Consider the following 13145-nt stretch of genomic DNA (forward strand, 5'->3'; position numbering starts at 1 on the left):
ACATTTAACAGCCCTTTAAACTAACTCTTTCTCATATAAAAAAATTTTTTATCTCCTTACATTTACAATAATGCCTCTGGACTTTCTACATTCAGTTTTTATAATGGATGATATCTTTAGGCTGTATCTGAAGTTAATAAATGATCTTTAGAACATTGGGGATATGTGGGTGGGGGAGTGTGTGTGCGTGCGTATATGTGTATGTGCGTGTGTCAAGAATCTACATATATTACACATTTATAAACATTTAATATACTTTGTAAGTGTAAGGAAACCTTTCCTGTGTCATTAGTCTCATAGGTACGAAGGTAATGTTCTAAGCTCAATAAGGCCGAAACTGTCAATTTTTGAGAGTTGTGTCATTGAGACTTTTGATGCTCCTCCTAAAGAGTCTCTACCTTGGCATGGTGGAGGGGCTTACGGCATCCAAGGCCACTCGTTTAGAGGTGGTATCAGATACGATTAACGAAGAGAGAGTTGTATTGTATCAATATGTCCACCTAAATGGATCAATAATGTAGAGATAGGGCGATATTTTTCTAAATTTGATGGCACTTATTACGTACCAAATCAAAACTTGACAAGGAATTATCCTATTAATATCGCTGTTATGCACGAAATATTTTCTAATCAATAGTGTGTATAAAAATATCCATAATTTATTATATATATATATATATATATATATATATATATACAGGGTGACCCATTTTAACTTAGGCAGCCAAATAACTCGAAAAATAAGCAAGATAGAGAAAAATGTTTTAGACAAAAGTTGTATGGTTTCGAGGGGGCCATAAGATGGTATCATTGGTTTGACCTTGAAGAGTCATTTGAAGGTCACGTGAAGGTCACTTCAATTTTTTTAAATGGAATACCCTATATATTTTTGTACATTCTTGTAGCTTATTTCGAGAGCTTTCCAAAACACTATAATTAAGTACCTTTCCGTTAAGTACTTTTTGAGTTATGATGCTTGAAATAATTTCTTAATTTTACATAAACCGTAAAATATCTTGTAAAATATTCATTTTTCGATTATCTTACCTTAATACTTTTATGTACAAAATAATGAGAGGAATCAATTGGTGTAAAGAAAACACATAGTTGTTTTTAAGAAAAAATATGGAATTGTTAAATTACATATTTTTTCTTCGAAACAACTATGTGTTTTCTTTACACCAATTGATTCCTCTCATTATTTTGTACATAAAACTATTAAGGTAAGGTAATCGAAAAATGAATATTTTACAAGATATTTTACGGTTTATGTAAAATTAAGAAATTATTTCAAGCCTCATAACTCAAAAAGTACTTAACGAAAATGTACTTAATTATAGTGTTTTGGAAAGCTCTCGAGATGAGCTACAAGAATGTACAAAAATATATAGGATGTTCCATTTAAAAAAATTGAAGTGACCTTCACGTGACCTTCAAATGACTCTTCAAGGTCAAACCAATGATACCATCTTATGGCCCCCTCGAAACCATACAACTTTTGTCTAAAACATTTTTCTCTATCTTGCTTATTTTTCGAGTTATTTGGCTGCCTAAGTTAAAATGGGTCACCCTGTATATATATATATACACAGGGTGGGCCATTTTAATGTCCCACCTCAAATATCTCTTTTCTTACGCCTTTTACAAAAAAATGTTTCGTACAAAAGTTGTAAGGCTTGAAGAGGGCCATAAGATGGTGTAATTGGTTTGACCTTGAAAAATCGTTTAAAGGTCACCTTCAATTTTTTAAGTGGAACTGCCTATTTTTTATTACTTATTCTTGTAGCTTATCTCGAGAGCTTTCCAAAACACTATAATAAAGTATTTCTTCATTGAGTACTTTTCGAGTTATGAGGCTTGAAATAATTTTTTAATTTTACATAAACCATAAAATATCTAGTAAAATATTCATTTTTCGATTATCTTATCTTAATACTTTTATGTACAAAATAATGAAAGAAATCAATTGGTGTAAAGAAAAAATATAGTTGTTTTTAAGAAAACATTGTTAATTGCAAATTGCATATTTTTTCTTAAAACTATGTGTTTTTTTACACCAATTGATTCCCCACATTATTTTGTGTATAAAAGTATTAAGGTAAGATAGTCAAAAAATGAATATTTTACTAAATATTTTATGGTTTATGTAAAATTAAGATATTATTTTAAGCCTCATAATTGGAAAAGTACTCAATGAAGAAATACTTTACTATAGTGTTTTGAAAAGCTCTCGAGATAAGCTACAAGAATATGTAATAAAAAATAAGATTTCCATTTAAAAATTTAAAGTTGACCTTGAAATGACTTCTAAATTTGATCCCTAGATCAAAATCAAGGTCACCATCAAGTGCCTTATTTTGAGCCCTACACTTTTTACAACTTTTGTAGGAAACATTTTTCTCTAAAATGCTTTATTTTCAAAATATTTAGCCGTTCCGAAACTTTTGGGATACTCTGTATATAATGATTAAAAAATGCATTTGTTTTTATAATTACAATTTTATGTTATATATATTTAATTTGAGTGATATATTGTTATACAACAAAAGAAGAGAAAGACACTCAAAATATGAATTTAATTGGTCGTAATTTACTATGACTCAAATAGAGGATTTAATATCTACTATTTCATGTTGTGTCGTATGATTCAAAGCAACAGTTATGTGCTTAGAAGCGACATAGATTAAAAATAAATTTATCATTATTTTTCCCTTTACAATAAATCTTTGCTGGAATGTAATAATCTAAAACTAAATATCAAAATTATCTATGTTATTAAATTATTAATAATAAAAATTAACAATAAATAACAGTCACTGTATTTTTCAAGACGTTTTACTTATTTTACTATAAGAAACCAAGAATATAAATGCTTGTTTTGGAAATATCCATACGGAAAATAATTAGTATTAGATATCCACTAGATATCTTTCATGGGCACTAAGGATATCCATGAATATACGAAAAACAATCATTAGAGATGCTGTAGATATCCAAATGTCCGCAATTCGAAGTTTCATAGATATCTAGAGGATATGTAAAACAATATCCTGTAGATATTCGTACAACATTCAGTGGATATTTATATAGATACATTTATTATTAATACAGATACATTTACTATTATGTATTGATATTTATTTTTTGCATGGATATTTATTCTATTTTCTGATACATATATGGCGGAATTCGCCATAAAGAAAAAATTAACCGTCTGCGGTAAATTTTTGGAGCTCTTTTGGGGCTCCTCTCACAAAAGAAGAGATACGGCTATAACAGTCTTCGAGCTAATGCGCTCTTTGACCGATAAGCCATGACTCGCGGACCAGTGCCGCGGCCTTAGTTATTGTATCAGATGGATTCCACTTTCGGGTTAGGCGTTCTTCTTTTCGCCACCTAGCAGCAAGGCGTGAAACTCGTGGAAATATATGAATATCCACTGAATATCTTTAGTAGCTACTTGGTAGATATACACTCAAAAAAACGGATTACTAAATTTTAGCAAAATATTTTAACATCTTTCAATTGCAACAAATCAGCAAAAAATCACCGTATTAATATGAAATAAAGCTCAAATTAAACAGTCCTCTTAAAAATTAGAAAAACCAAATTTGAGTTACAAAAAATGTTTTACAAAATGACAGATGCTGAAGATAGATTTTGAGAAATAGAAAACAATTTTTTTTTAACCGTTGCATTGCTCAGTAAAATCGGCTCCCTGGTGCAAAAATGTTTTTAAGCTTATTTATTTCTTAACAAATTCATATTTTAATAAATTTTCCTTTTTTGATAAAGTTACACCGTTTCAAAGAAAATGTTACAAAATGAAACTATCCTTATAAAATCTGCAATTCAGAAACAAATTATCATGGAAAACTTTCAAAAGGAAATTAAAGTGTAACTCGATCCAAAATGCTTCATAGGGATAAACGGTCAGATTCTTTCCTCAAAACGATATAACTTTATCAAAAAAGATCATAGAAAATTAATTAAAATATGAATTTATTAGGAAATAAATGAGCTTAAAAACCCATACATTTTTGTACCAGGAAACAAAAATTTTTGTAAAATTTTTGTACCAGTTAAAAAAAAATTTGTTTCTCATTTCTCAAAGTCTATCTTCAACGCCCGTCATTTTAAAATCTTTTGTAAAATATTTTTTGTAACTCAAATTTGTGTTTCTGCTTTTTAAAAGAAATGTTCAGGCTTTAATTTGAGTTTCGTTTCATCTTAATACAATGATTCTTTTCGCTGATTTATTGTTATTGAAAGATGTTAAAAAATTGTACTAAAATTTAGTGGCCCGTATTTTTTGTGTAGATATGAATGTAGATATGTGAATAACATGTGTACATCCAGTGGATACTTCCGGTACTTAGTGGATATAGATATGGATGTTATATATACATCTAGTTATCTATTTGTCTGAAACATTTTTGTTTGCTGGGCTTAGTTTTTGAGATATTTTACTGTCCAAGTTAAAATGGGACACCCTGTGTATATATATATATATATATATATATATATATATATATGCTATATGTATTTAATAATATAATAATAATATACAGGATGTTCCATTTAACTCTTAAACCTCAAATAACTCCGTTGTTTCAACATATACAAAAAAAATAGTAAAGAAAAAAGTTGTATGAATGAAAGGGGGACATAAGATCGTGACAATTATTTGACCTTGGATTTTGAAATCTTTTGAAGATCACATGAAGATCATTTCAGTTATATAGAAGGTTATCAAGAATAATGGTATGGGACTTTTTAATTCGGTTTAACGAGATCTATTTATGGGTTTTTTTGACACACGTTAGCTGGGATACTCTGTATATATATATATATATATATATATATATATATATATAGTAATAATTTTATAATTAATAATAATTATATTCTAATACGATAAGAAAAGCCATACGGTGGCGTGTATGCCAAAATGTAAATGTGTATATTTATCACATATATTACAGAAATTCGACAGCCAATAATCAAAATAATGAAGAAAAGATTCTATAATGTCGAAACTTTATGTGTTATATGAATTAAATTATTACAATATATAATTAACAGAATAAGTAGAACAAAAAAATAAAATCTTTCAAAATTTATATAATAAATAAACAAAGTATTTGTTGTATTTGTATGTAAAAGAGATAAAGCCGGTTTCTCTTATCTGTTTTGAAGAGGAAAGAACGATATAAGAAAATTGGAAATAGATTTCAGTATATACGTAATTGAATTTTAATATATCCGTAAATTAAAATTGAAAATTTTTATCATACCCCATATAACATCGGGCATCCTATGTATATGCATTTTTTCTCCATTATGTGAAAATAATATCCTGTATGTAGAATGTATGTACATTTTATATACCTGGATTGAATATACATTATGGTATGTGATATGTATATTCATTAATGTATTTTGTATGTATATACAGTACACAATATTAAATGTATATACATTTCATATACATGATTTAAATATACATTATAATATGTAATATGTATATTTATTAATGTAATTTGTATGTATATACAGCACACAATATTAAATGTATATACATTTCATATACGTGATTTGAATATACATTTTGGTACGTAATACGTATATGCATTAATGTATTTCATATCTATATTCAGCGTACAATATTAAATGTATGTACGTTATTAGAATATACATTATGATACGTAATATGTATATTTATTAATGTAATTATTATTAATGTTCATATGTATATACAGTATATAATATTAAATGTATATACATTTCATATACATGATTTGAATATACATTATATAGTACGTAATACGTATATGCATTAATGTATTTCATATGTATATACAACGCACAATGTTAAATGTATGTACATTTCATGTACGTTCTACGTTATTAAAATATAAAATATATCCAACAATACAAAACACAAAAAATTTAAAATAAAAAATTAATAGAATCATTAAAACTTAGAAATTAATACAAATAATTAAAAATTTCTACAAAAATGAAGTAATACAAATTAAAAAATTAAAAATATATAGTTAAAAAAACTAGAAAAAATGCTGCTAAACAATATGCTAAACAATAAAATTAACGTATTCTTTCATATGTATTTACATTGCAGTTATTAATGTAACTTTAAATTAAAAATAGTTTTACATTAAAGATCCAAGTTAAATTTATTATTATTGTTATTATTATTATTATTATTATTATTATATTATTAATATTATTATTATTTTTTTGTATCTTTAATATATGTATATACTTTAAAATTTTGCGACGCTAAGTTTTTTAAATTAATATTAAAAATTTTTTTAATTTTGTATTAATTTTTAATTTTTGCGAAAATGTTTAATTTTTGTATTAATTTCTAAGAGCGGAGAGAGAGAGAGAGAGAGAGAGAGAGTTTTAATTTTTTTATTAATTTTTTATTTTTAACTTTTATTTAAACATATATTAATAAACATAAATATATTAAATATATTAATAAACATTTAAACATATATTAATAATATATATTATTCCCTAACAGTACACATATCCGAAAAACGTTTAGAGAACATCCAGATGATGTCCAGTTAGATGTTCTCTGAATATCCTCTGAATGTCTTTTGAATATGTGCTGTTAAGAATTATATTAATATTATTTTATTAATATATGTATGATTAAATGTAAAAGTTGTAATTTAAAAAATGCGAGAATATCGTTAGCGACAACGACAATTTTTCGTTAGAAACAAACAATAAGTAACAGAGGGTCCTTAAATTTTAAGCGATGCAATGCATTATCGCATCGTGTATAGGGGCTTCGTGTATGGGCATCGTATAGGGGCATCGTGTATAGAAGCCTTTAGGCTCGATGTTCTGCTGTTTCCTCGTCATTACCGCGCTACGTGGCTACGTGTATGTAGAGCCTCGACTTTATTTTTCCGATCTCTGCTTACTGTCCGCCTGCTTTCTATTATATTTCAACTGTATCGGTGCGGATCCCGACTTGATTAATTGAAAGTATTTTCTGGATATTTTCATTAAGCACGTGAGAGTAAACGCAGCTCGCGAGAGAGCAATCGGATCAAAATAAAGCAAAGGTAAGCGCGGGACGAAGAAAGAACGAATGATAACAACTCTATACGTGTAATTATTGACGTTGCTCTTCACATAATCCCGAAATTTCGAGATTTTTTAAGATAAGTATATAACATACATAATATACACTTCTATGCATATATATAAATGTGTGTGTGTGTGTGTGTGTGTGTGTATAATATATATTGTATGTACATAGTATGTATTATGTATGTAGTATGTACATAGTATTTTATTCTTTTGGTCTGTTATAATTTTTATCTGATTTGTTATAATTTTTTTTCTTTTAATCCTAGTTTTAGCTATGGATAAGCTTAAATCAAAGCATAAAATGAAGTTCTCTAGAAAGCTTACAAATAAAATAAATCGATCTTTAACAATAATTTCCGAGTCATCTCATGATTTTTATAACATTAATATAGATAATAATAGCATTGAAAATATCGCAAATGATAATAAAACAAACGATAACACAATATTACAAAAAAAATTATGCTACATTAGCGACAATGCTATAGACATTAGCGACAATGATGTAGACATTAATATTCCATGTAACAGTGAATTATTTAATAATCAGGACAATGATATTAATAAATTCTCATATAATATTACGCAAGTTGAGAATCCTAAAAACGAAGTGTCTCCAACTTCGAAAATAGCCAAATGGGCTATAAAGGAAAACATAACATTGTCGGCATTAAGAAATCTACTCTCTATTATACGTGAAATATCTGGATGTGATAACATACCAAAAGATCCAAGAACGCTTTTACGAACACCTAGTAACATAGTTACAACACCTTTAGCTCGCGGAGTATATTATTATTTTGGCATAGAAAAAACTTTAAATTTATTTTGTATAAATAATAAAATCAATATGCAACCAAATGAAAAATTTTTATTAGCTGTTAATATTGATGGCTTACCCTTGAGTAAGAGTTCTAATAGTTCATTTTGGCCTATTTTATGTGCTCAGTAAAATCGATAAAAATACTTATGAAACATGTGTTTTTAATTGCTTTATATCATGGTTCAGAAAAAGTAATGAATTTTTCAGTAATTTTGTTAATGAATGCATCTGTTTATCGACCAATGGAATATTAATAAATTCTGTTAGATATTTTTTTCAAATTTCTATGTTAATTTGTGATTTACCTGCAAAATCTTTTGCTTTAGGTATTAAAAGTCATACAGGCTATTTTTCATGCCCAAAATGTGATCAAGAAGGTGAATTGTTTAATAATGTATTGTGTTTTACTGAGACTGAAAATTTACGTAAAAGAACCGATAATTCATTCAGAACTATGGCTCAACCAGAGCATCATATTAATAGAAGCATGCTGTTAGATATTCCAAATTTTAATATGATAGACAACGTACCAATAGATTACATGCATAATCTTTTACTTGGTGGTATGAAAAGACTAATTTGTCACAAACGATATGGTTGGATTCATGGCAAACCACCTCATAAATTACGATTTCGTGATATTAATAACATTTCCGAAAATCTTTTAAGATTAAAACGATATATTCCTCGTGAATTTTCTAGAAAAACGCGTTCTATACTTGAATGTAAAAGATATAAAGCTACAGAATTTAGATTATTTTTGCTATACACTGGTCCTATTGTTTTAAAAGACGTTCTATCATCTAAAATCTATAATCATTTTATTACATTAAGTCTTGCAAGTTCTATAATGATTAGTCGGTGTAACTCAAAAATAGAAAATTATGTATCATATGCTCATAATTTGATGAAACATTTTGTTTCCCAATCTATTAAAATTTACGGTCCAGATTTTGTATCACATAATATACATAACTTTTTGCATTTAAGTGACTGCGTAAAATTATATGGTTCACTTGATAATTTTAGTGCCTTTCCTTTTGAAAATTTCATGCAATATTTAAAAAAAAAATTTCGCAAATCTGCTCAGCCTTTACAACAAGTTATACGTCGCGTAATTGAAGAAGGCAATAATACTGAATTTATTAATATTATAAATAATGATTCTGTAAAATTACGAATAGAACATTTCAATGGACCTTTAATAAATAATTGTACATCTCCACAATATAGGCAAGCACAAATAAATCATTATTGCTTAGATATTTTAAAAATAGGCGACAGATTTGTAGAATTAAAAAATAATTTAATTATTGAAATTAAGAATATCGCTTCTTGTAAAAACTCAGTATGTTTAATAGGATACAGGTATAGTAAGCAAGATAGCTTTTATTTAAAACCATGTTCGTCATCCTTATTTGATATTCATTATATAAAAAAGGAGAATTCACTTGAAACATGGAATATTAATTTCATCAAAAGAAAATTGGTAGTGTTACCTTATAAACATAAATTTGTTTCATTTCCATTGCTACATTCGTAAATTTGTAATTATTGTTGATTTTAAATATTTTGTATGCATATTTTTTTTATAAGTTTGAATTTAATAGACTAGAAGAGCCTTAATATGCGAATGATAGTATAAGTTACATCGAAAATAAATTTTCAATAAACTAGTACTTGTGCACTTACCATCTGCGTATAGCTCTTCTAGCCTAAAATTCAAATTTATATTGAATATATAAAACTTTCAAATTTTTAATGATAATTTTTTTAATTAATTAACTAAAAATAGTAATAAAATATTGAAGATGAATTGGCTCGTTGTCAAATTTGATGCCGATAATACAGTGGAGGCTGTACCAAATAGTTGGTATGTTAAGGACAAATTACAATGTTATTGGCCATCCGAAGGCACTGCAAAGAATATCATAATAGAGTTTATTAGAAAAAAGCGATCTCCTCAAGCAAATTGGAAACTTTATGACGCCAGCATTTTGGGCTGTTATGGTACAGTATTCATCTACGCATATAAAAAAATACATTATTATTAATATAATGCATATCAAATAATATTAATAAAATATCTATAACACAAGAATATATTAAGCATATTTCACATTTCAAATATATTTGTATTTGTTACAATGAAAATAACACTCTTATTTGCATTATTTTTAAATTTATATATATATATATGTAATTTTATTATATTATATCATATTATTTTATAATATATTATAAATTATTTATTATTATTTGTGTTTTTACAGATTATATGATTATTAATTATATTATAAAAATTATTTATTTATGATTTATGTTCTTACAGATGATTATAAAATAGCACAGAAGAAAGCTAATAAAGCGAAGAATACAAATAATCTTTCTTCCAATAATGAAAATTGAAGACAGAAGTGTACAAGTAAGAAGAAGATAAGAAAAAGACATCACAAAAGATTTGAAAGTGAATATGAATTGTCTTCTGAGACGGAAGTATCTTCATTAGATGATACAATATATCCTCATATTGAAGAAACTCAATTAAATAATAGTAAGTAGATAAATAATGTAATTATATATTATATTTACATGTATTATTTACACAGTTGGATATAATGGTACATGTTTATTAAACATATTAAAAGAGAATTGAAAAACATTATACATTTACATTACAAAAACAATTCAATAGTATTGTTAACATTTATATTGAATAACATATTTATTGATACATTGCTTTATTACACAGAGAAGACAGATATAGACGAAAACTTTGAATCTATTAATCAGAATGATATTTACAATAAAGGTAATTAATAACAAAAAATATAGAAAAATGTATAGAGGAAAATAATTCAGAAAATTAATTTTTTTATGAATATTTTTTAAATTCTTTTTTTGTACATTATGTAATATAAAAGGAAATTTTAATTACATGAAGAGAGTTGTTATAATCTATAATTTATATTTTTTCAAGAGAGAGCAAATAAAATTGATAATTCAGCAATTGCTTCTACTTCATCTTGTGCTACTCCTACCATAAAAGCAACACCGCAACATAAATCTCCTCTAGTTGTTGGACATAGTACTGGTAAGAGACACATTTCGTATGATATATATATACTTTTTAATGTTAATCCAGACAAACTTGCATAGCTGCATAACTATTATGCATTAAAAATTATCCAATCGCATTTTATGTATTCTTATGATAGAAATGCGATTTGATAATTTTCTTTGTGCATATGGTTACACACATTTATCAGGATAAGCTTTAACATGCTAATTTGTATGTATATATATATATATATTGCAAAAATCGCAAAATGGTAGAGGACTTTTTTGTTCAGTTTACCGCCCTCTATTTTCTCACGAGCGTTGATTCGTTTATTACCGGACTAGTTACCGGACACCCTGTATATATATATATATATATATATATATATATATATATATATATATATATATTAATATAAAATTATGACTAATATTTAAATTACATTACAGAATTTGAAAAACGAGTTTTCAGAGAATTACACATCCTTAGCCTAAAAATAGATGATATTTTAGAAAGTATAAATGTTCTAATGAAAAATAAAGTAGATAAATCACAAAATCCATCTACATATAACAAAGTTCCTGATATTGTGGAACTATTTCCGGTGAATAATGAGTACTTAGCTCAATTAGAAAATTGGCTAACAAGTTCTGAACAAAATAAGGCAATGTTGGTAAGAAAAATTCTTCCTTCCATTAAAATGAATAAAATATAAGTATATTCAAAAGTATATTAAAAGAAATCATATTAAGAAGTCGTCAATATGATGTAAGACGTCGTTGATGTTTAATTTTAATAATTCTTATATATTTTATTTTCTATATTTAAGTAAATCTTAAACGTGTTAAATTTATATTATTATATTGTATATAAGTATATTATAGAATATTATCAATAATATAATATATGTATATGCTATATGTATATGTAAAGAGACAAATCTTTAAAGCAGCATTTATAATATTAAAAAATTTTTGATAAATTTTGATTAAAAATGATAATAATTTAATAATAATATTACATAATTATAATGACAGCAATCTAATAAAGAGCTTATTCAAGTCATTATCTAATAAATATTTAAATATGTAATTGCAATTTTTTTATTATTACAGTCTGAAAATCTAAGTCGCATCGGGGGATCTACTGTTAAAGATATTGTAAGAAGAATAATGTATCATATTTTTACTAATGAAGTTGGCATGAATTATTCCTGGGAAGGGGCTAAAAAGAAAAAAGCTTTTAAAAATTTAGCTATTGCAACTACTATTTTGTGTAAGTTTTATTATGCATAATTTCTATTATGTTAATATTAAATAGTTCTTATTAAATTTTCTGATTCTTTCATGGATATTATTACTCATATTGAAGATTTGGAAATAAAGATGTTGACTAAAATTTATGAATTTATTAATATTTATTATTAATATATTTATTTATTTTATAGCTGCCGTACGACTTAACAAGAATGCTCAAAACTGTACAGATGTTGAAATAATAAATGTTATAAAAGCATGGCTTGTTAGAAGCAAGGATAGATTTAATAATAATAATAATAAAAATAAAGAAATAATTCATGAAGATATAGAAACATTCAATAATGAAGAGAATCCGGATGTACAAGATCCGCAGCGTAAAGACTAATTCAGGAAATATTTGAAATAAAAGATATATATTTACTATAGTTTACTATGCAACATATACTATTATGATAAATTTTTCTATAATCTAAGTAACAATTAATAACATTTAAGAATAAGTTTATTTAATTTTAAGCATGTATTTTAGATTAATTACGATAATTATTACCATTTAAGAATAAATTTCTAAGCATATGTGTTATATAATATATTATAAATTTAATTTGAATTTTTATTAGAAATTTTATTAGAATTTATTTTTCATATTTTTGCAAAACGAAACATGTGTTTACAAACGTGCACATATGTTGTAAATATAATTATATGTTTATTTTTATGTATGACATATAATTAAGTTTATATAATTATGATAAATATTATATAATGTTCGTTTTAATTCGTTTTTTTTGCATTTATGACGTATTAATTTTTTATTGTTACATATGTATACACACATGTATATATATACACACACGCACGCGCA

General features: G+C 25.7%; 1 protein-coding gene across 3 annotated transcripts; it reads left to right on the forward strand.

The window, feature by feature from the left end:
- The first annotated feature begins 6912 nt into the window (after positions 1 to 6912).
- LOC145959858 (uncharacterized) lies at positions 6913 to 12948 on the forward strand. Of its 3 annotated transcripts, XM_083079059.1 has the most exons (8): positions 6913 to 7212; positions 9756 to 9970; positions 10293 to 10514; positions 10713 to 10772; positions 10941 to 11054; positions 11471 to 11694; positions 12137 to 12296; positions 12469 to 12948. In XM_083079059.1, the coding sequence occupies exons 2-3, from the start codon at positions 9772 to 9774 to the stop codon at positions 10367 to 10369; spliced, it is 276 nt and encodes a 91-aa protein (XP_082935185.1). In that variant the 5' UTR covers positions 6913 to 7212; positions 9756 to 9771; the 3' UTR covers positions 10370 to 10514; positions 10713 to 10772; positions 10941 to 11054; positions 11471 to 11694; positions 12137 to 12296; positions 12469 to 12948. The 3 variants fall into 3 exon arrangements, with proteins under 3 accessions (XP_082935185.1, XP_082935182.1, XP_082935184.1); XM_083079056.1 differs by lacking the exon at positions 6913 to 7212 and having other exon boundaries at positions 7247 to 9970; XM_083079058.1 differs by lacking the exons at positions 6913 to 7212; positions 10713 to 10772 and having other exon boundaries at positions 7247 to 9970.
- The last annotated feature ends 197 nt before the right edge of the window (positions 12949 to 13145 follow it).

This window comes from Camponotus vicinus, unplaced genomic scaffold (genome assembly GCF_025532165.1).
Source record: "Camponotus vicinus isolate PSW18456_S1 unplaced genomic scaffold, iyCamVici1.0 SCAF_1, whole genome shotgun sequence".
NCBI lineage: Eukaryota > Metazoa > Arthropoda > Insecta > Hymenoptera > Formicidae > Camponotus > Camponotus vicinus.

What these genes read in the sequence shown, in the direction of transcription:
- LOC145959858 (XM_083079056.1), top strand. Translation starts at nt 8,247, where the DNA reads ATGTTAATTTGTGATTTACCTGCAAAATCTTTTGCTTTAGGTATTAAA.